The sequence below is a fragment of the Anomalospiza imberbis genome, chromosome 3 (genome assembly GCF_031753505.1).
Source record: "Anomalospiza imberbis isolate Cuckoo-Finch-1a 21T00152 chromosome 3, ASM3175350v1, whole genome shotgun sequence".
In the NCBI taxonomy this organism is placed as follows: Eukaryota; Metazoa; Chordata; class Aves; order Passeriformes; family Viduidae; genus Anomalospiza; species Anomalospiza imberbis.
Window position 1 is genome coordinate 82,039,626 of NC_089683.1, and position 24,573 is coordinate 82,064,198.

The window sequence follows — 24,573 nt, forward strand, 5'->3', positions numbered from 1 at the left end:
TGGGAAAGTCCTGACTTGTAGTCTGTGAGGGGAACATTAGGTGCTGAGTGCCACTGAGAGGTTTACTTCTTCCTATCATTGTTCTCATAAGCTGCTACATGGAATCTTCTGATGCAACCTGACTAATAACATGGATATAAAAAACTCTTGTAGTCAGTCATCCCTACTGGTAAAGAATACCTGATAACATTAAAAAAGGTGATCTTATTGTTAACAGTCTTAAAAATAGCCTAGAATATGAAAAAAAGATATAATCTTTTTCCCTGCCTCTCACTAGATGAAATAAGCTGCTTTTTAATTTGGCCTCTTTTGGCTCCCAGGTCTTTGTGGATACTACCCATCAGGCAGACCAAATCTCCTTGCTTCTCCCTGCGTTGGCTTCCAGACACTGTGGAGCAGGCTGTGTGTATTTCACAGTCAGAACTGGGCATCACATGTAGAGTTTGAGGGTTAGTGGTGGTATAGCTGCTGCACAAAAGGGAAAACCACCTGGGTTCATGAAAGCTGTCACTCTTCAGAACTTGATCCTACAAAAACCAGGAAAAAATATGTTCATTGCTAAAATGGTAGCACAACTATATCAGCAAAAGAAACAGAACTCAAGTACAAGAGGGTGCCATTTTTTCCTAGCAGTTTCAAGGCAAAGCTGTCTTAAAAGATGGTATGGAGAGTAGCCAAATAGTGCTGAACTGAGGGACTTATTCTGAAGTTCAGAGGAGACAGTCTGAGAGGAGGTTCATCTCAGATTGACTGGACCTGAGTCACAGAAGAACAAAGTGACTTGTAACAGGATAGCATAGCATAGTATGGCATAGCATAGCATAGTGTTGTATTGTGTTTTTATATCTCTGTAACAGTTCTGTAATGGTTTTCCCCTTCACCCCCCATTTTCTCCCGGTGGTTCCACCCTGAGATTTCCCGCCTTTCCCTCAATGCCAATCTCCCTGAAAATGCCCATTCATTCCCTTGTCCCCTCCCTGGTACCCTGTCCATCACTGAGCTCCGCATCCCACTCTCCCAGAATCTTCCACCTTGGGCGTCGAGTGAGTGGACGAGGGCCAGGGGTCCCTCCCTTGAACTTCCCCCATTGGTTTGTGTGTCTGTCTGTCCTTCCACCTTCCACTCTCCCGAATCCCCCCGTTGGGTGGTGGGCGTCCCTTCCCCCTGGTTACCGCCCCAGTATTTGAGCTGTTGCAAAAGCCTTGGGGGGACTTTCGGCTGTTGGACACTCTGGCCTTCGGAGCTCCTCGGAGCTTGGATTAAACCTGAGACTTTTTCCCCGGCCTTGAGTTGGCTCCCTCATTACCTCCTCGGACGCCGCCTCTCCATACAAGGCAGACAGTGCAGCGCTCTGTCTTAACTGCTCCCCGACTCTCCTCGAGACACAGGGGAGTGTCCCCAGCAGCTGACCATGCCTCTGCCGGGCAGGCGAAGCCAGGGAGATTCAGGGCGGACACGGCAGCAGCATAGCATAGCATAACATAGCATAGCATAGCATAGCATAGCATAGCATAGAATAGAATAGAATAGAATAGAGAATAGAATAGGATAGAATAGAATATTTCAGTCATAAAGGATCTACAACAATCATCCAATCCAGTTCCCTGGTCAATTCAGGGCAAGTGAATGAGTTGTTAATGTATTTTTAATATATTTTTTTTTGTCACACACTTACCTAGCTGTTGGATATTAGCACATTTTGTTCATCATGGCACAAAAATTTTGCCTTCATGCTTACTGTCTGATTGAAAAATGAGATAATAAAAATGAAAGCATACATTTCAAATAATTGAAAATATTGTAACTTTTTCTCTATTTTCACAAGAATGAGCTCTACAGTAAGCACATTTCCATGCGGCTGTTCACTGTTCCAGCATTATTCTGTGACCTTTTTTGAAAGTACACAATCTAGTGCTGATTCAGGACGCCATTTCGTGCCATGTCAGCCCATCATTGGCAGGAGAAAGAAAAGAAAGGATCCAACCCAGATGTTTCTCAGAATGTTCTGATAAACTCAAGATTTTAATGGCATTTGCTACAATAGAAAAATAATTAAAAGAGGGGGAGAAAAAGGCGAGTGGGAATGCTGGGCAGTCATGCAGAGGTGATAACTAAATGTCCTTTATGTACCCAATTTGTTCTTGATACTTAAGGACACTGTGGTGCTTGTACATGAACTGGAGCCACTTGTCACTAGAAAGGCTGCCAGGATTAAATCAGTAAGAAATTGTTTATTCAGCCTGTTCAAACAAAAAATGAATTGTTTTGATGAATGAGATTTTTTTTAATGAATTAGCACGTGTCGTGCCAGTAGTTTTTAAATGTAAAGCACTGAGGCGTTTTTTTTTCCTTTCATTCTGACATAACTGCCCTAAAATAACTGAAGTACAAGGGCTCCAACAGCGACACATTACATTATGTATTGCAAAGGACATAGTTGCCGCTGTAGATAGACAAACACTACTTTAAAAATCCCAACCAACCAAAAAAAAAAAAAAAAAAGCAGAGAAAAAACCCCACTCCCTGCATACATTGCAAATATTATGTAGTAGCTTTGATAAAATTGTCTTCATTTTCTACAACAAAAAACATTTAGTGTTTTAGTTAAATGTACTTTTAGTGATGATGAATATTTTTAAGTCCCTCTAGAGGGATTATTAGCTTTGGGCAAAACTCTTCAGCTTCTTTTGAGAGAGGGCTTAATAATGGTGGTCATTTGCATGTATTGAACAAAGCACTAACCTTCCCTACAGTTTTCAGAAGGGAACTGACCTTCCCTTTGTGGAAAGCTGTGTGCCTCATCTGAAGTTGAGCTTACTAAAGTGGGGATATGACAGCCACACATTCACCTTGCCAAGGGTTGGAAGTATCGCCAGTCCTTGCTGGTTGCTTCCATCAACCGTGAGGGGTAAGTTAAACTACACTTTTTAAGTAAAAAAGCCCCAACCAAACCAAGCAACTCAAAATCATACATACGTTCACATTGTCTATGTGAGTACAGTATTTCAGCTTCAGTTATTATTTTTAATAATGAGATGACCCATAATTATCAGATTGAAACATTTCCCCTGTTAGAACTTCCATGTCATTGGCATAGACTAGTTTATGCACTGCTCACATTCAGGAATGTAAAGGTTCACCTTGGAAGAAACATGTGGCATCAGCCAAGGTGAGGTCATGCCCATTGAAACTGTGACATTGTACCCATTCTGGCTGGAAGGGGCATGGTGTCTAGATAAGTCCTTACTTATAATTAGCAAATTAAACCTGCTCCATGGTCAAGGCAGAGAGTCTGGCATGGAAAAGCTCCAAAAGCTTTTTCAAATTGGCATATTTTTGCCAATAATTAAGACAATTCGGGTGTTATATTTGGAAATGTTGCTAAAAATAGGTTACCTTATTTAAGGAGCGCCTCCTCCCCTGGTAACTTTTGGAGATACCTCTGGCTGAAAGAAGGGAGAATTCACTGATACACTTGGAAAACAAGTAGCCAAAATCTAAATTATGGTTCAGAAATCATACTGCTAATCCATTTTATTTTAAAGTCTTTCTTGACCCCTTGGTCTTAAGAATAAATATTAAATAAATAAATAAATAAATAAAAGAAGTAACAAATAGAGAAATATATACTGGTTGTCTCTCCTGCTGTGTTGATTCCTTTCTGTTGAAGCTATCATTTGATGAAGCAGAACATTTACAACATTCTTTGATCAAATGCCATGACCTGCAGGAGTGCTTCCAGAGTACCCAACTTCCTCATTTGGTTCCCTGAAGTAACATGCCCTTCTATAACTGGTGGTTGTTCCTGGCAAGGCCTTCCTGCATATTACTGCTCAATAGTCTTGTTAATTAAGACAGCAAACTGAATCTCCATATTTTAGCCATATTTAGAAAATCTCAGGAAACTTTGCATAATCTCCACACCTTGACAGATTTGTCCATGTTAGCATTTGGATTACATTTCTTTGGTTAATCTTTTAAGACAGCAATAATTAATATTTACACAGCTTTCACATGAGGACTTGGATTTACCTTATAGTCTTCATGTGTTTACTGCATCTTGCACCTATAGATAGAGCAGATGGCCCAGTATTGGTGATTTGATTTTACTGGTGGTGGAATGAGTATGGAAAAGGTTTAGAAAATTTAACCATACTCGGGGTGCAAATCAGTTACAACGCTGGTACAGGAACAGTTCTCCAAACAGCAGCCCTGAAAGATGAACAGTACTCTTGTAAAGCTGCCCTCATGCCCTCTTAAAATGTTAAGGGCAAGAAAGCATTCTGACATAGGAATGAATAAATGGTAATGCTGACACCCTGGTGTGCTGTTTTCTGGTACCCTGAATCACTTGGAATAAGAGTGTGGTCAGTGAATTGGTCTCAGTGGGGTTGTTCACAGAGAGAGCGCTAACAGGAAGGAAGGAAGGGATCTGAAGGTCGTTGTGTAAGCAATGTGGTTTTGCCACCTAGATAATTCAGGTTTAGCAGTTCTTATCTTCCCCACTGCATCCTTGTCCCTATCTCTATAAGTTTCTAACTGCTTGAAATTGAAGCTCATTGACCCAGTAAGGTAGTAAGGCTGCTTCCTAGCACCGTCGTGACAACCATTTTGTTCCCTTGCCTGCAGCTGATGCTACTTTCTATTTATGCACAATTTATGCTCCTTACCCCACTTTTTAAGCAAAGTATCTGTGTTCTTATCACAGAGATAGTTGGCCCATCCCTACCAGAACTTCACAGCCTTTAGTGAAACCTTTCCAAGCCTTATTTCCCTTATGCATGAAGTGCAGATGTTGGCTCTGCTGAAGTCAAGCCCATCATGGTGACACACCAGGGGAGGCCATACACTGTGGTAGAGGAGACACAGGGTACCTAAATAGTGGCCCTCAGTGAAGGGGGTTTTCCTGGCTATCCTTGAGCTCACAGTGATGGGACAAGCCTGAAAAGCAGCAGACAGGACAAAGCTACAAGACCCTGTACAAAATACTGTCCAGTTCTATTTTCTGTCATACAACAATTAACATTCTCACCTTGATAGTGTTACACTGATAATGAATAGTCAGTGTCATTCTTGTTTTTGATGACACTGCTCCCTTAAACCTTTGGTAATGTATGTACACACACACACACAAACACACACACACACACACACACATCTGTCTCTTACAAGAGTTTCTGCTAAGATTCCCCATCAGCTAAAAATGTTAGAGCTACCACCAACTGTACCAATGAATCAAAATGTACAATGGAGTTTCTACAGAGTTCGGAGCACTCCTTTATAAGTGATGTGAAGAAGTAGCTGACAGCATTAGGGGCAGGGTAGGTATAATTAAAAAATATATATTTTTGAGTGTTAAGGGAAGGTTGAAGAACCATATAAGTCTAGAGAAAGATGAGTAACCTATGGGAAATTTTAAGGACAAAACTAAATAATCAAGCAAAGCTGAGGAGCAGATGGAATGGGGGAAAGAGGAAGAAGAGGATTATAATACTGCACTGTAATTTAATTTTTCTTCCCAAGAAGAGCATATCTTGTATTCTCTGTGAGCTGAACTTCTTGAGTGTCACCTTAAAATATAACCCCTTCTCCCACCCCTTCCTTGTGTCAGAGAATCTGCCATTTAAACAGCCAAACTAAAATCTTTCTCCAAACAGTTCTGCTTCTGTTTGACCTAAAAAGTCTACATTATTCTAAGAGTAATCCCTGGAGGAGTATTTAAAACAGCAGCAGCTTGGGGCATTCTCCAAGGAAGATATAAGGAACCTCAGCATTCCCAATAAGCAGATTCCTTGCCTCTTCACTGTTATCCATTGTGGCCTTTTCTGGATTTCATGCTGTGAATACTGGCTTTCATAACACTTCCTTACCTGTATAACAAATATCAGTTTACCTTTGCATAAACCAATCTCATCTAGACTGACTTATCTTCCACTTAGGTTTGTTTTACTTGGATTTCAGGTCTTCCTACTGACCTTGCTAGGATGGTTTAATGATGACTGGTAATATGCAGGGCTGATGAGGTATTGAGCAACAACTCTGCTTTCATAGCTTTGTCAAAGTGGAGTGACCAGTAAAGTGAATCTCCTTTTACCTGGGATCAGCCCCGGTTCAAGGTGACAGGGTTCAGCTCCTGTGAGCATTCCTCTTTTCTTCCCATCTGTCCAACCACAGACAGAATACCTAATAATACCTAAAATAAATAATTCCTGAGTTGCAAAACTCCATGTAGACAGAGGCATTTCTACTGACAGAAAAGGTCGGGGTGGAACAGAGGGGATGCCAACTTCTCTTCTCCTCTTCTTCTTCATCAGTGTGTGCTGAAGCCAGTGAGATTCCTCCAGCTTTGAACCAGTATATCTAAGAACCAAATCTGGCTCTGCACTTGGCAGAAGCACAGATACAGAAACATGATGCTCAGCCAGATCTGCAAATAAAGATCTGCTAGATTAAAGGGCAGATATACAGTAGATGTTTTGCTTTCCTGGTAGCCTGGAGAGAACCACCCAGACTTCTAACTTGTGTACATATACTTTCAAAAGGGCAAAAATGTTGCTTTCATAAATTAATTTCACACACTTTGCAGAGATAAAAATAATCACTGTGACATTTTGTTTGTCTTCCTTTTTTCCTGTATGCAAGCAGCCAACTCTCAATTACTTACAGCCCTAAATTCGTTCCGCTCAATTGTGAAAAGCCCCCGCAATATTCAACAGGAGGAGAAGAATTCTGATCTGTGGAAAGTCATCATGTTTGCAGAGAAAGCAAATTTCCTCCTCTACCGATATGCTGTATATATCAGCCAAAACAAGACTCTTATACCGAGTGCCAACTGGTATGAATTCCAACCATTTTATTATTATATATTAATGTTATAAAAATATGCACCCCAATTTTTTATAACAAGAGAATTTGCTGTGGCAATATCTGACACCACTTCTGAACTGATGTAGATATGACAGCCTAATAAAAACTTGCCTGCCAGCATGATAACATTGGCTGTGGATACTGAATTGCCTTGAAGATTCATGGGGTTCTGTACTGGCTTTTCTTCGGTAACAACCATATCAGACTTGCTGAGCTTTTCTCCAGCTACTTACTACACTCTAAGTTCAACCAGGTCTAAAGAAGATTAAAGTTTGATTATATTTCTTCTTATAAATTACAAGTAACAGAAACTATGCAGACACTAGTTTGTTAATTTTTTTTTTGCTGATGCCTGGGGTGTGACTGCTCTGGATACTTCAGCTGGTTTGGAGAAGACCCTTTCTTTCCTCTATGAAATCTCATTGACATTTTCCTCAATGAGGGCAGATGTCTCAAGGAAGACTTCTTTTGTGGTTTCAGCATGTGATGAAGGAAAGCATTACATAAACTCAGTGAGGGGTCTGGAGATCTTGTGTGTGCATCTGTGGAATATACACAGACTGCAATGAAAATCTGGGATCAACACACAGGTTTTAGTCAGGTTTGCTGAATAGGTTTGCTAGAGGGTACAGCAGTGCATGTGATCACCTGCAGAATCTGGGAAGAAAACTCCTGTTTTTTGAAAAATCACTGGGAGAAATCACAGGCAGAGACGACAGGAGAGCGCAAGTGTTATTTAACACCAAGTGCCTCTTTGGTGCCATCCTTGCCTCCTGATGTCTAAGTATGTAAGAACGTAGTAGAAACTTTGGCTGATAAAATATCTGAAGATATAAAATCACATAATTATGTATTTTTGCATGCAAATTCAGTGGGTTCTGCCTTATGGTGGTGCAAATCAAGACTGCTGCCTAGACAGTGGATGTAAGTGTATGTCCTGCACCGCAAGTGATTGATGCACCGCAGGCATGACCAGAAGAATGAGACAGTTGCATGATGAATGCAGCCTTATCCTTCCAGTGTCACAAATTGTATCTCCAAGACCAGCACACATAGTGGGTGGCTATGACAGAAGTAACTTAGATGGGCTATTTACATAATTACCAGAAGGTGTGACAAAATGGAACCCTACTGTCTCTGCTCACAGTGAAAGCTGATAGGAATAGCTCAGCTGGACAGGGGAAGTTGCATGGCCTCAGACTACAGGGGCAAATTTTTACTTGGGCCCACTGGAAGAGTCACAAATGCCTTTTAAATTTCCCGGTCAGCAGCAAGGCAACCCCAGGGCCCGTGCGATGCAGGCGGCCAGCTGCTGGCTGGGATTAGGAGGATCTGCCCCTGCCAGGTGCGGGTGTCGTGCTCCTTAACCAAACATTTTTATGTGCTGATTGCCTCCCACGTAGGAAACAGCTGTTCCTTCTCCTTCTTATCCAAATGCTTGCTTCCCCTTAACCTCTGGTTTCTTAAGCTGCCAGCTTCTGGGTCACGGTCCTGTGAAGTAGATAGCTGTCTCCTTGATCAGTCAGTCTCATTGACTTCAAAGGGTAACCCTGCAAAAAACTGGTGTAAAACACATTTTTTGTTAGCAAGCTTCTGCTTCTGGTTTTGCCCTTTCAGTTTCCTCTTCTTTTCTTTTTCCTCCTTCCTTTTACCCCGCTTTCTCCTCGTGTCTTCCCTCTCCCTCAAAATAGAGGTGATTTCCAGCTGTTCTCTCTTAGAGCAGGGAAGGCTTCCCCCTAGACTCTCCTGTTAGATTTGAGATCACCTCAGTGCTTCCTTTTTTTTTAACCTTTGCCTTCCAGAAAATCTACCATTTAATGCTGGTTACAAAATCATCACATCTACAGGACATGAGTGGTACCATTTTCTAATACTGACAGAGTGTGGAACTCATTTCCCCTTTAGCAGCATTCTTCCAGTATGGCAGTTAGTATTGTTAATAGCAACTGTGAAACACACATTGCAGAAATATTTGACCCTGAATCAGGACCACACTTTTAAGCCTGAATTGCTCAAAAGTGCATGAACACTTGAAAACATAAGTTAGAAGCAACTCTGAAGCAGAATGGCTTCAAAAATGCTTCAAGGAGATAGTTCTAATAATTTACAGACTGACAAAGCAACAGCTGCTTTTAAAGAAGCATTGCAGATGAAACAACAAAGAATAGAGAAACCTACTGGAAGGCAATGAAGCCTGATGTGTAGTGTTTCAGCACTGGGGTTTTGTGGCTGAAGAGCTGAATCAAACATAATTCAGTGATACCAGTGCCAGAAATCTCAATAAATTGTGCTTCATCCAAAATCCTGGTGTGCTGGGTACCAGAAAGTGAAGAAAACAATATCCCAGTGAGACAAAACAAGCATCATCAGTTTTTATCATGATCTGCATGGCCATTTATAACAGCAAGAGCATTTTCTCATTGGAGAAGTTTGTTCTTCAGGGGCCAGGGAAGAGAGGCTGTGTAAACCCTGCCCAGGCTCATCAGCTGAGATGAAATACAGAGCTGTGCCTGGTATCTGAAAAGAGTGAGAGAGTGCTGTAGATGGCTTTGCAACTTCACAAGTTTGTATTCTTTGGCTACAAGTGAAAAGGGCTACCTAGAATGAAAGTGGAGGCTGGTCACATAGGCTTAAGACGACAAAGATAATCCAAAGTTGAGACAAAAATTTTTCCCAAAGTGATTACAGCTACTCTAGAGACATAGATAAACCTCTGAAGAGCCTGGACATGCAGTTTCTCTGGGTACATGGATAGATCCAATACTAAAACTTTATATTTGGCTGGGAAAAGAAGGTCCAGTCTAGTCTGAAAAAGACACTGTATGCTTCTTGAGCGTGTAAAGCCCAGTAAATCCCAAAGACAGAGCCTGCAGAGACATTTGTCCTCTCTCAGCCACAAATGCATCAGAAAACCTGCAGTAGCCAAGAAAAAGCAGACAATGTAGTGAGATGACTCTCACCCAGCCCTATATATCATTGCTTATTTTATCTTCCAAGGCAAATGTACAGGTATTGGGACCTAGTCCAGGAAAGCACTTAGGGCTGTATTCTGATAGCATGCAGAAGAACAGTACTTTGCTCAGCAAACAGCTCCAGTGAAGAGTTTAAGGCAAATTATGGCATTAAATTTGTGAAGTGTAAAGGCACCGGCATTTGTTTCCTGGGCATTTGCGTAGTGCTAACTCCAGTGCTGCAACTCTCTGCTGTAGGTTATTCACTTGTGCAGGTGCTCTGCTAATAGACCTGACCAGGGCAAGGAAAGAGGAGGCAGACCTGCCTCTGATTCCCCCTTGAAGAAAACACTTTGGAAGGGACCTCCAGAATTTGGGAATTTTCTGCAAAACACGCTTGCCCTGTGGGTCAAAAGAGTGAGCTTTGGGGCACAGGCTATTAATTCCCAACTATTTAATTCCATCAACTCTTCATAGAGGAATCCAGAAGTACCTCTGGATGAAAGTTCAAATAATCTGCATTAATTTTGGACCAAGAGAATTGAGTCATCTTCCTCTTTCCAGGTTCCCAAGAAGATCCCCAGCGTGCAGCTGAAACACCTAGATGAGTTCTCATTACCTGAGCAGCAGGTAATGTTGAAAATGTCCTGATTCAGAGCCCAAGGAGAGACTTCCATTGACATAACTGAGCTTTGGATCAGAGGCTGCAAGAGAATGGTCCAGATTTGAATTTAAGATCTACATAAAATACTGCAGAAAAAAGTCCAGACCTTGGGCAATTTCCTGATATAGCAAAGAAGTTATACTGCTATATGAAAGAGTGCACATCATTTCAGTGAGGAGAAATCAGGTTAAAAGATCATTTAGAAAGTTGGATTAGCTCCATCAATGTAGGAATTGATTGAAGGTAAGGTATTGAATTGCAGAAAAGCTAGTGCTACTCTGTTCATAAACTATCAGTCAGTGACTCCCAGGCTCCGGGCACTTTATGGGTGGTAAATGAACTCGGTACTCCATTTTGTTCTGGGGGTTGGGCTTAGTGTAGAAAAAGTCTGGGGAAGAGATGGAAGCAGTATGATGACAATGAAGGCACAGGGCTATTTCAATGGTTTAATAAAAACTGTCAGTGGATTTCTCCATAAATTGAAAACCTGTCTCCCTGGCTGTTGAGGCAAGCAGGGTCAACCACTTGGCCAGGGCACACCATGGCTCCTTGTGGCTGCTACGCCCAGGTTTCTGCTTTGCAGTGGTGCAGCAAAGACAAGAGGATGAATGGTATTGGTGTCCTGTCCAAATAAGTTGGGATACCCAGCCAGACCCAGAAATTTGGAAGTTTCCCCAGATTGTCTCCACAGGGAGAAAAAATTGCTCCAGGGTACACAAGGAATCTATAGTAAAGCAGTCTTCTTTATCCTAAAGCGGTACCCAGACAACCAACTTTACATGGTACTGGGAGAGCATGCCAGGCACAGAGGGCAGCATCTGGATTGGGTGAAGGAAGCGACTGTCAAGGGTAATGCTGAGCAGACAAAGGGCCATTTAGTAACTCAATTTCCAACCTGTAAATGCTGTCGCAACAGCATGTGCTTTAATCATATTAGAAAAATTGCACTTCTGCTTCCAAAATCAATTTCATGGAGATGTTGCCTCCATAATATACAGGGCTAGATCCTCAATAAGGTAATCAGCAGAGTTGTGTTGACTTTGGAGAAGAAGTAATGATTCATATTTGCTGGGGAGCTGATTCTCAATCAAGAATGTTGAGACAAGAGAAAACACTGGGCTGTGATGACTGAGCAGCATCTTGACCATGATTAACAGGCTTATTTTCTGGGGAGTTGGGTGAAATATGGTCTTTGTGCAGAGAGGTGGCATTTGTCATAGACAGTAATTAAATCCCATGTGACCTTTATTTTTTGAAGGTTTAAATGGAATAAAAATGGTGCATAGAAGTTAATTTTATGATTAAGATTTGGTATCTTTAGAACACGGTGGGCTCAAATCATAAATGTGTAAAGACTAAATAAAAATGAAACACCTATTTTAAGAGTAAAAGGTCTTTCCGTATCAAAAAGGGACACCTACTGCATATACAGACCAGAAGGAGAAAAGACCGCCATGATTATTTTTTTTCCATTAACACACGGCTGCATTTTACTGTTGTTCTTGCTAGGAGCGGGATGCTCATCCCAAGGTGAATAGAAATTTTCTTCAGGGTGCATCTGCTGGTGTACAGAGTGGGAAATAGCTGCTGCCCCCCCCCCCCCCCCCCCCCCAGTTGCCACCCCAGCTGGGATATCACAGCCTGGCGTAGTTCTCCAGGGACAGCAGTGAGCCAGCATGTGCAGCAACTGTTTGAAGGGGGGATTAAAGCACATCGTAAAAGTTTGCAGTCAGAAGCCAGAGAGGAATGTTTTCATGAGACATCCAAAGGTTATGAAGCACTGGGTGTGCAGGCAGCTATTAAATAAAAGCCAAAGAGCAAAGCACTCACAAAACACAGAAAATCAAGTTTATTTCTTCTTGATAAGCCCAGCAAACAGTGAGGCAGCAACCCAGGTGAAATCCTCAATTCCCTTCCCTCATGTCAAACATCCAGGTTTGTTCCTGCTGTAGGTCCACCATTCCTGGGTGACAGATAATGACAAGGCAGTGGTGGCTGACAGCTTTGAAGGCATGACTGTGTGCCCAGCTGTGGGGGTTGCTCCTGGTCCCCATTGGAAGCTGGTGGTAGTGCTAGTTGCATGGCCATGTCCAGGAAACCAGGAGAGCTATGGTTATTACTTGAACTTGGCTTGAAGGAAACCGACCCGGTTTAAACTGCTAGGGTCAGCTCATCAGCTTGGCAACTTAGAAAAGAAAATTTACTGCAGCTGTGCAATATATTTATATAATATAAAGGACCTACTCCTGATTTTATGAACATTTATAGGCTGGGTTTTGTAGCAGTCTGCTTAGACCAATAGCTGTCTGTGCTTGAATAAGGGGACAGGAAATTTGGGTCTTGATTTCAATTTCACTGTTCCTTGTGGTATAGCTGGGAGTACAGCTGAGCAACACAGCTTTAACTTCCTCTGCTCCAAACTATTCCTTTTTTGTTTCGTGAGGGGTTTAGATTGTAGTCATCACTTGACAGAAAGTGTGTCTGACTAACTTGTGGTTTTGAACTGTACAGCACAAGGTAGGGGAGCACATGACTAAACAGAGGACAAAGAATTGCTCAAAATGGCTGAGTACTAAAAACCTCTCCAGCCGTGACAGTACGTACTCATTTGAGGTTTTTCAAGCTGTTAAATATTTTTCAATTCAGTATTTTTATTGGTACTTTTTTTTTTAATCCTCTTTCCTGTAAATTCTCTTTACTAAAAATACCGACCAACGGTCTCTTTGTGCAGTGAAATCAGGTTGGTGAAAACTGGTTTTGTGCAAGCAGCATGATAAAAGGTGCATTCAGAAATATATCCAACAAGTAAGCTCTGCAGGGTGTAAGTCTTCTGAAAAGGCAAGCTGAATCCTCCAAGCCCTTCCACTGCAGGCTTGTGTTGCTATTGAAGACAGCCGTGAATAAGATTTTGCAGAATCAGGCCCCAGAGTTCGGCAAAATTTACTTCCTGCCTGCTCTCTATAGCATTTAACAGCTGAAATAAAAGAATGATTAATTTCTGGTTTAAATTCTTGGCAAGCAACTTCATCTTGTTGCTTATCTTTTCACGGGAATCAAAGGATACTGCCTTGTTACAGCTACTAGCAGAGCAGAGGCTCGAGGGAGAGCAAGGTATTTGCTTTCTCAGATGAAAATCAGACTCAAACCGGTGGTATTTCAATAATGTTTAACAAGCTGCATTGCTAAAGAATAGGCAATATTGTGGCTTCTCTGTTTTTTCATTCTTGACCTAAGTATGGTTCATTTTTTAGCCAAAGAATTAACTATTTCCATGGTGCTCACCCAGTGCCCTGCTCTTCCCAGTGGCTTCTGTCAAACTCATTGTGAAGCATTGCACTTTTGGAAAATATAGACCACCAATTTGGTGGTAAACAAGCCTTGGCTTTAAGACAAAGCTTGTTTTAATCTCCATAATCAGGCTACAGATCTGACCATGTTTTTTAACAAACCTCTTATGAAGAAATCCTATTCATGACTATTATCTATATGAGAATAAAAATGTCTAATTACCTTATATTAAATCTGTATTTATCAATTGTGGTTTTCTCTGGGAAATTATAATTTGCAGAAATGCTCCACATTCCAGGCTGTAACAGTTGGAGGTAGATGTCCTTAAGGATGGAAAAAAAGTTCTTTTTTAAATGGCACATTTACTAATTATAAAATGCTCTTATCTCTCTGCAGCCAAAGCCAAAATGAACATGTGCCTTGCACTAAGAAATCCCAGGATTGTCACAACTTGTGCCAGCTGTTGAGGTTATGACACCTGTGCCAGCATCGCCAGCTCTGCCCACTGTCATCTGTTCCAACTGTTCCATCTGCACTGTTTGTACCAATTCTCCCATTTCTGCATCTGTACCTTCTGCAGAAACGAGTCCAACAATGCCAGCTGTGTCATTGGTGCCAAATATGCCAGATGTTCTATTTGTCCACCCTGGGCCAAATCAATGTAGTTTTGTGCTCATTAGTTTTAGCTGGTAGATTCTATTTCACAATTTTTTGAGATGCACTTACATCGAATCAATTCTAAATCACCACTACAACTGCTTTACATCTATCTCGCCATAAACAGAACTTTGTTTGTCATCCAGTGTTTCGTCAAAATTATTTTAACCTTATTAAGTTGCATGTGATGATCTGAGTTCTGTCTTAATGGCAAGGCTTTTTTTTTTCTTGGAGGGGATGTAGCTGCAGAGAGACGAATAGAAAAAGATAAGGGTCATGGTGTCCAGGCTGTAAATAATTCCCATGGTTACAGTAAAAATTGTCCACACACTGATGTATTGACTGAGAAATCCCTGGCTCTGATCCCTTATTCCACCACTGCAGATGAGGAGAAGACCATCTGATGCCAGTTTATTTGCCTTGAGTACCTTAAGCTGTGAGAGACAGGAAAATGAAGCCCTGGGTTTGTACTGACCATGGGCAGGTCTAACAAGGGCTGTACTAGATCTGTTCACTTCATGACTGTCTTGCTCAGGAGAGAGGGAGCCACTGTGCTGGCAGTGCCCCCCTCCCCCCCCCCCGCCAACTACCCTGTGGCTGCACCCAGTCTCAATAGCTTTTCTATTGGAAATTATAACCTGTATTGGTTTGGGTGACAAGTGTTCTGCCTTGTCTGTGCTTCACTAATGGCATAATATTGGAAAGCCAAATTCGTGAGTCACTACCTTTTCTGATTCATCATTTACTCACAGGACTGTCCCAGTTTGCATCCTTGGCCACATCCAGAAAGATCACACTGTATCCATTGAAGGTGGTGGGGCTTTAGGGTATGTCATACCCTCTGGAATTTAGCTCTATGGGTCACTAAAGAAAGTCAAAATTTGCTGCTGTCAAGTACCTCAGAATAGAGTTAATTCCTGCATAAGAGAACAAGCCCAGGTGTTGCATCCCTGTCTAACGCTGCTCAAAATAGCTTTCACAATAAAATGTATGTAGGACATAGATGGTGTGCTGTGCTGGCCCAGGGTCTGCAGCTGACTGTGTCTGCCTGGGCAATTCCTCAGCACAAGTGACAATCGCAGACTCGATCCCTGCGGCTTTCAACTCTGACCCCATGGCTCCGTCAGGAGCTCTTGGCGCCGTGGTCCAACCTGCAAGTTGCTGCTCACGAGGAACCAGGTGCTGTCATCACCTACAGCCCCGTGTGGGTGCGACAGCTTGGGAGCCATACGCGGCATCCCAGCGTCCTGGCCCCGCGGTGCTGGAGGTGTCGCCTGTGGTCCCATCCGTGTTCCCCCCTCCCCGCGCCGTGGCAGAATTACTCATCCCCGCCCCAGACAGCAGCGTGGCACCGGAGAGACGCAGCTCTGCCATGTGGGGAGCCAGAAAACAAGTTTGCATAAACTCCAGTCTGCCACTCCGAGGTACTGAGATGCACAGAGCTGACAGCTCCTCGTCAAAGGAAGGTACAGATTAAAAAATAGCAAGTGAGTTAATTTAGGAAAAGGGATTCGGGAAGAGGGAAAAGAGGCATTTAATGGAGAGGAAGGCCGTTGGTGCAGAAGGAGTGCCAGCAGTGCCATGGAGATGCTCATGATGGGGACCTCTCCCTCTAGTAGGGGGAACCCGTGAGGGAGAGGATTCCAGTGAGGCTGCAGATCACTTTGATCCTGCCCTGCAGCTGTCACAACATATTTCAACTTAAAAAATCCTTGACCTTGAGGAGTTTGCTGTATGTAAAGGTTCCAAAGTGCAGTCCCATTTGATATGTTTGTCCCTTTCTCCCACAGGATTGAGAAATATGGAGAAAACTGAGAGAAAAAAAAAAAATGTTTTTTGTGTCTGGCTTGTGTAACTGAATTGGCAGTCAATGAGAGGGACAGATTTCTAATTAAGAAATAGCTCCTGTAGTTTCTCAGGCAAAACTCTGGCTGAAATCTGTGATTCATTATTTTAAAAATTCCTTGGATTTCCAAATTGTGCAGCTGGAGGACACCCTGTGCCCCAGCCTGTGAGCTCTGCCACTGTGGTCAGCAGCCACCTGCCAGGCATTGTCTTTACTCATATGGCAAATGTCTTCAGTTGGGAACTATTCATTTCTGTGGTGTTTGCAACAGTAGGTCCCTGGTCTTCACTCTGCTGAAAACAGGGCTTGAGATAAATAACAAATGACCCTTTCTCTGTTCCACAGTCCCCTGCATGGGCCATCCCATCACTACACTGCTGTGAAGCAACGGATGGGCTACAGCTCACCCCTCCCTCCTTAGCAGGGCATATGGAGGGGTCCTTGGAAAGCATTTCTGAGGCTGCCTTCCTCAACAGCTGAGCTGAAAAAATTTAGTCCTGGGCATCAAAAGGAACTTTATTTCTCCAAAGCAGGTTGGCTAGAAAATTTGGGGCATTTTTTTGCCTCTTTCTGTCACACTTTCTGCTTCCTGCAACCATCCAGGAGATTTGCTTGTAGCCCAGAAGTTCCAACTTCTATCTCCTGCTGTGTTAGCCTGCTGCTGGATTTTTGGTGGTTACTGCAGGTCCTAGGTTTGTTTTAGGGCAGTGGGCTGCATTTGGTGATTGCTGCTGTGTGGTGGCAGGAGCTGGGTAATCCCTTACTGGCTCCTTTGGCTGGAACCAGCAGTGCAGGTAATCCCAGCCAGCAGCACCTTGCCACCGGCTGTCTCAGACATCTTCACTGGCCCCTGTGACCTGTGGGAACAGGGAAGGGCAATGAAGAGGACTTGTCAGCCCCCCATTGTTTCCAGAATCCTGATGTGTCTTACAGATTCTTTCCTTATTTCACTGTAAAAAGAAATTTTGGAGGCAGGGAGGTAGAGAACCAATCTTTCCTTTAAGAGAAGGCATTGTGGCAAAGTCCTGGGGATATTCTCAGCCTTCAGGTTTTTTTTTCTGAAGAGATTTTTTTTTCCCCTAAAGGCCATTCCTTCCTCCCCTTTCAGGTTTTCTTGAATTACATGGATCTCCCCTTCCTTGTCCCAAGGAGAACAGCTGACTCTTTAAGTACTGTTTGCCACCTAGTTAGCAAACGTAGGTCACTTTTATTTATATAAAATAAAATAAAATAAAATAAAATAAAATAAAATAAAATAAAATAAAATACTGGGAATACAGAGCAATTCCTAGTTCAGTCTGTATGCTTAAAACAGAAAAAGAACATGGCTGAGAAGGCTGTGTGCTAAAACCTGGCATTGGGGAGCACTAGCTAACTAGAAATACTCTCTTTGACCCTTACCACCACTACAAATAACACAGACATCAATGTGCACATGTTCACATACCCCCAGATGATTGTGTCTTTACTACCATGTTTGTAGGTAGCACAGGCCAGTTCCCATTAAAGTCCAACTCTTGAATTCATAGGGCATAAAGTACATTCAGGATATATATTTTTAATGGCATTTTATAAATTTTTAAAAAAATAGTTAAAAGTAGGAAGAATTTAAAGTATTTTTTTCCATTCTTTAAACTGAGGGACAGCTTGACTTAGAGGGAGGGTTTGCACACAGGGCAAAAGCAGTGTGTTCTATCTCAATTAGCTTCTCTGGATGGCCTGATCTTGGGACTGGCCATAGGTCAGAAACAGTTCTCATCCCACATCCACCCTTGGCAGCTCACCCTATGGAGAGAGATGCTTCATCAAGAGACTCTCCTACTCTGGCTACCCCTACAGGGGAAAGCTTCAGTAAGCAGAGCTCACCATAGTGGAAAATGAATCGTGTTGAAGAATTTTGTAGAGCTCCTTTCTTTCTCAGCCTTTTTGCACCTTTCCGGTTTCATCTGGGTGATGGCAACAAAGAGAGAGACATCCTCTTTAAAATCTTCCAGAAGAATTTCTAAAAAAAATAATAATTTCCACAGCAAACTCTGCATATGAACAGCCTAAAGGGTGTGACTGAAAAGGATCTTTTTCTTGCAGCAGCAAACACCCAGGCATTCAAAAAGAATGAACCCACTTCAGTATTTTTAGGTTTTATTGCGTTCATTTAGTGAATGTCATTACTTGCAGCTTATAAAATGACAGCGAGTTTGTGTGAGCTCTCCTGATACTTTTTTGCATTATCCTGGTGGGCAACAGAAATAGGCAGGGGAGAGAGGAGTGAAGCAGCTGAAGGGTGCCAAAACCCAGTGAATATCTAGGCAGTGAAAAACGTTGAGGTGGTACTGAAAATTTGTGGCGTTGAGCAGTGGTATTGGACCGCCTGAAGAAACTTTAAAAAATATGAGAATAACCCATTTGTTCGGTTTTAAAAAAATACCAAATTTCACACTGGGATGCTATGAAGGGTGGAAATTTTCTTGAAAAATTGTCATTTTATACAACTCTAATTAGCAAACTGTTCATATAAACCCACAAGCTGTGCAGCAGATTTCACTTCCAACAACTCTACAGACAAGACAGAATTTCACCTACTTATTTACTGATCATGTCGCAGCATCCTTTTCCTACTCGCTGATGACTGTTCAGTGGCTTATGTAAAATGTGCTGGTGATTTCACAGCATTTCCATTGGACGAGTGTCCATGTGCTAAAGCAAATCACCATCACTGGCATGCTCCTGTTGGCAGTCTCGTTAGGCAGGAACCAAGGAGCAAAAGATCGAATTATCTTTTCAACCCAAGACATGGTGCAACCAAAAGTGATTGAAAAATGTGGATGTTTGGAGTGTCATGCACTGCACTTTCCCTCTTGGTATACCTTTCAGCAGCATGAATATTTATGACTATACTTTTTCTTGTTACAGACAAAATAAGAGAAGCCCGAGGGGATTCAGTCAATGCAAATAAAAGCAATGTTTGTAAGCATGAGTAAATCTCAGTCACAGAACTTGGCATTTTATGTCAAATACAGCTAAAGCACAAAATTGAAAGAGATAGAAATTATTTCAGGACAGAGCTGTTGTTGGGAGGTCACTGGAAAGAAGTGGAGCCTTGAGCGATGAGTCTTCCCTCTTTCAGGCCAAGGGTCAGGCAGGGTTGCTGTGTTTTGTATAGAGCCACTTGAGGATTCTTTATCTTAACTGAATCCCCTGTTTAATGAGGTGGTAAAATCACAATACTGGTTGGATCTTTCATTCCTCCTACAGCCAAGTTGTACTTTCTGCTAGTTTCTTACATGTCTCAAAATGCATCCTTATCCCTAAAAATTTTTCACGCTGCTAAAAATCCTTCAAAATCACCCTTGTACACCATGGCAGAGGTTAATGAGGAAAGATAACACCTGATTAACATCAAGTAAATTTATTTCATTGTTACTTTATTTGTAGCCTTTCAGTAATGAAAAACAAAAACATTGTACAAGAAGGCTCATACTCTGCAAGCATCTGCTCAGGATTTCAAATGAAAGATATGTCTTTCTCCTCTAATTGTCTCATTTGATGTCATGGGGAACAAAAAACTCCCTCTAACTCTATTAATTTAATTCTCCCACTTTTGTCAATACTTAGAGGTAATATGCTGGTAATTTTTGTTTTCCTTTGCATTCCCCCAGTAGACACAAGGCAAGCAAAAGTCTATTTGTGCTCTTCACATGTGTCTGTAAACTTAAAGCATTCTCAGACATGGCTTCTTGGATTTCAAGAGGTAGCAAATGTATAATGATATGATCTTTTGTTAATTTTTCCTATAGTCATTGTAACTTCCAGTTTAAACTACCCTGAAAAATAAAATTAAAACTATATATGTTATATTTTATATCTTTCATGTTGTATTTATCTGTGCATGTCTTATTTTTTTGTCCATATGTATATAAATTTACTTGTAGATTGTGACCTCCTCCAAGTAGGCTTTTTCAGATGCTCTATTTTCTGATCTTAGACTTTGGTATTTGCAATTTGTAGACTTAAAAACTGTTTTAAAGCTTTTCATGGTGGAGAGTTATAATTTGGATTAAATATAAAACATGTACAAATCTGGGTTTTTTTTTAAATCTTTTTAAGTACTCAATAAATGCTAATCCAACAGCTTTTTTTGTTTGTTTGTTTTGTTTAATATATACTTATGAAGGCTTGGATTTTCTAAGATGTGCAACATATAGTCCCTCTCAGGACTCACCAGCTCCCTTTGGACATCCAATTTATTTTAAATCCCAAGCTTCTTTTAAATACCAGTATAACTCAATTTACGAGTGTAACTCAAATAATGGACATGACATGTCTTTTAAATTCATAAGCATTTATTTATTTTTCTATACTTTTCATTTTTTGAAGCTGCTATAAACTGAAATAAAAAACCAATAAGTAAGTGTAAAACCAACAGTTCTCTTTGAAACATAATAGCTGCAGGTTTTCATTATTTAATGCTCTGTGAAGCATGATCACAGGTGTATTGAATTCACTGTTCTTTTCTGGCATAGCTTTGAGTCTGTACTTTTATAAATTGGTGAGAAAAATTTTACTGTCTTTGCCAGATTATTAATCTGCCTTGCCTGGTTATTCCTCTTCCTTGCAAAGCACTACAGCTGTTTTGTGTGAAAATAAGGACTTGCGTCCCCCCGGCTCACTTTTCTTTCTGTTTGACTTTACAGTAAAGAGTCATAAGGATGAACCTGTGACTCTTCAATTTTTTCATCTTAGCAAGTCATGTAAAATCAGAAGTACGTGTTCACTTCATAATGAAATAGAAAGAAATAGTGGTTTGGAGAAAATGGTCTTCTTGAAGGCCATTATTTTAGAAGTTATGTAACAGGCCAGAAGTAGAAAAATTAAAATGTCTGTATTTGTTTTGACCCAGTGTTTTTTCACTCACATTTGCTTCTGTATAGTTCCTGTGAGGACTAAGGGGGTTATTAGAAGCTCCTGTCTGTTGCCCTGATTTTTTAAGATTTTCTAAAATCTTCTGAATTTACATTCTTGTAGCAAACTTTCTCACACAACTTTCTGTAAATAACTTATTGTTTTGCATTCCTTCATAGAGGAGGAGAAATTTGATGAACTGGTAGTTTGTCCAGTGTCATTGGAGAGGTGGCACTTCACCCTCCAATCCACTGTCACCTTTGGAAAACTATAAATGTTGGAGTCAGAAATAAACTTGCCCCTTTTTATTTTCACAAGAGAAGAGGCGTGCGTCGTGTTTTCTCGTGTCCTATAGTGACACCTGTCCAACTTGAGTAATGTTGATCCTTGTGCTTTGCTCTTTAATCCATTGCCTGATGATGCACTGTGGGGCTCTGGTACATGATACAGTGTTTGGTCAAGACCCTTCTCTCTTGCCTCTGCTCGTGGTGAGCTGCCTAGGTGGAAAGCCAAGGTGTCTTTTGGCAGGAAATCCCTTTGCAGTGAGAACACTTTTATCTGCTCTGTTTCTGGGGTAAAAGCCTAGGCCAGTACTCAGGGCGAGCAATGATTTTCTGACTTGATGGGATTTAAATGGGAGGATCGAGCAGCACTTAGTGCACATTGCTGAATACAGTAACAGAGAAGAAAGAAACTACTTGCACACTGAATTTGCTGTCCTACTTGAGATGCTTAATATCTCTAGACTTGTTCTGTCACTGATGTGATGACATTATTTAGACATCCACTGAAGTCAAAGCCTGAGAGAAGGTGATATTAGAGAAAGAAGCGTGGTGGTGAGAGGAGAAGCCTGCCAACATTTAAAGCACTAACTTGCAGCCACATCTAAATTGCTCCTTCTAACACATTTCAGCTGTAGGGATGGGCATCTCTAAGGGCAGAAATCTGAAATGAGTTTAAATCCTTCAGTCAGATATAAGTAAGGCAAGGTACATGGCAACACACATTCAATGCTAGTGCTGGGTCTTCTCCATTTAGGCAGAGAATTAAAGGTATGATTGCTTAATAAGGGCATAACTGGAGGCATTTATTGAATTCCTTAATCCATTCAAAGACATGCTTTTGTACAGATCTAGAGAAGAAACTTTACCTCCTGATTTAAATGTCGTCTTTGTAATGGCAAAACTTGTGAAAGATCAAGAAAGATTCTGACTTTAAAACTATTCATCACCAAAGAAATTTCTGAAGGCTGAAACAGTGAAGCTGTGTATAATTATGCACTGTCACAGAAAGCTATCCCCATGCAGAAGACCTGCACAAGTCAAATGGTGTTTAAAATCCTTAACCGTTTTATCAGTGGGGTTGTCATGGTACATAGGAGTCATGCTGTTCATCTTATATAGGGATGATTTTTTATTATAAATGAAAGAAACATTGGGTCAGAAGTACATATTTATGACTATATTTAATATGACTGTTTTCAAAAAATACATAGATTTTGTTCTAGTCTCATCATAAGTTTTAAAAGTACTGTATTACTTCCTTCAATTTTCCATTGTTTTTAAAAATCTTTTTAATATACAAGCACCAACTTCAATAAAACTTGTAACATGAGCAGCAATTACAGGAAAAAAATTGCAGCAACTCTTTGGAAGCCAGGCTGTGTCACCTGATTTTTACAAGTAAGGGTTTCCTTGAAACCTTGCTTGAAATACACCATTCTGCTTACTATGAGGTGGCAATGACATTGTCATTTACCAATAATCATGATCCTCTTTGAAGCTGAACATAAATGTTCACTAACATAAGATATATCCTTAATTCCTGTTGAATGCTCCTTCTTCCCTCATAGGGAAGAAGATCTGCTCAAAAACTTCAAATCAGAAGTGATATCTAATCAAATTGTCATTGAGAAAAGGAGAGCCTGGGTGGTCTGGGATGGCAAGAAAGAAAATAAAGTAAAAGTGTATGGAGAAATTATGGCAGAAAGCTTGGACTTTAGGTGCTCAAAATATGACCAGGAAAGTTCACAGCTTGTCATCTGATGACAGGGTACAGAGAATATGAAGGAGTCAAGGAGGGGAGATAAGTAATTGAGTTTCACAGGACTGACTGTATCAATGAACTGGAGAGATATCCCCATTTCTCCAAAGGGAAATTGAAAGGGTCTTACATTGAATGACATGATCACAGGTACGATGTTATTATTTATATACAGGACAGCTGGTTTATCATTTGACTTCCCTTTGCTGAAATCCTGCTCCCACACAACTTGCTGTGGTGAAGATTGCCACTCTGGTGCAAGGGATGGATTGTCTGTAGCAGGAGATGTTATGGAAGTGCAAGTGCAGAGGAGGGGGTAATGACACAAACCCTTCTTTTTAGTAGCTCCAAGTTCAGAACCAATTTGCTAGAAATTTACTAGATGCCTAACACATATAATCTGTCTTGGCATAGCTCTGCTAGATGAAAAATACTTTCACAATTATGTCCATGAAAACAATAGTTTTTTTGTAAAGTGCAGCAATTTCTTGACCTTGGTATTGATATTTTCCTTACTGTCTGTGCTATATGGTTTCGAGGAAAGCCTGCAACAAGCAGATTAGACTATGATTTTCTTCTGTCTGGTTTCTGTGGTACTGCCTGGAGGCAAGATAGACCATGCCCAAATCTAAAATGCCTCAGCACCTTCCAGGATGTGCCCACCTTACACTGAGGAAACCTCATGCCTTGCTCGGCCATGGTTCCCTGCACACAACCAGGCTCCATCAGCTAACCTAGAAGGAGGATGAGGTCTGCTGAAGGCAGAATTGGGTTCAGGGGCCTTCAGTTCACACCAGTGTCAGGTGTTGATCATGAGAGTGCCTTTATTTTTGAGAGGATCCTTAGTCCAGCGCTTCAGGCACAGTGTAGATGCAATCCAGTATTTTGTATCTTATATTAGTAATAGATTCTACATCCTGCAAACCTGCACTAATGTTTCAGTGACTGGTGCAGTCGGTGAGTGTTGGATGTCATTGCATTGGCCAGCATGGCTTTCCTCAGGGTACAAGGTGCTCAGGTGGTTCAGGGCAACCGGCATTCCATGTTCCAGACTGCTCTCTGTGCAACTCCTGCTTTGAACACACAGGACAGATGGCAAAATTTTGGGGAATTCCAAGAAAGCTCTCTATCTTTGAAAACAAGAGCTGAATGTTTTACATGGAGAGCCTTAAACAAATGATTGGTAAAAGGTGTTGGCCTGAATTGCCTTGTCTTGCGTCCCTCCCTATAACTCCAATCCAGCTGTTTGTGGTCATGGCTGTGGTAAAGGTCAAGCAGAATCCACAGCTGGAGTCCTGCAGAGAAAACAGTGTCATTAATGACTTGATATTCAGAGTCTGATTCACACTACAATGAGG

At 41.4% G+C, this 24,573-nt stretch overlaps 1 protein-coding gene across 1 annotated transcript in view; it reads right to left on the reverse strand.

Annotated features, from left to right (window-relative positions):
* Positions 1–1,168: 1,168 nt before the first annotated feature.
* The window catches only part of LOC137470024 (neurofilament heavy polypeptide-like), a 48,079-nt gene continuing 24,674 nt past the window's right edge, over positions 1,169–24,573 (reverse strand). The window contains exon 3 of the mRNA XM_068183005.1: positions 1,169–1,417. Coding sequence (XP_068039106.1) covers positions 1,169–1,417 — 249 coding nt within the window. The remainder of the gene's footprint in view (positions 1,418–24,573) is intronic.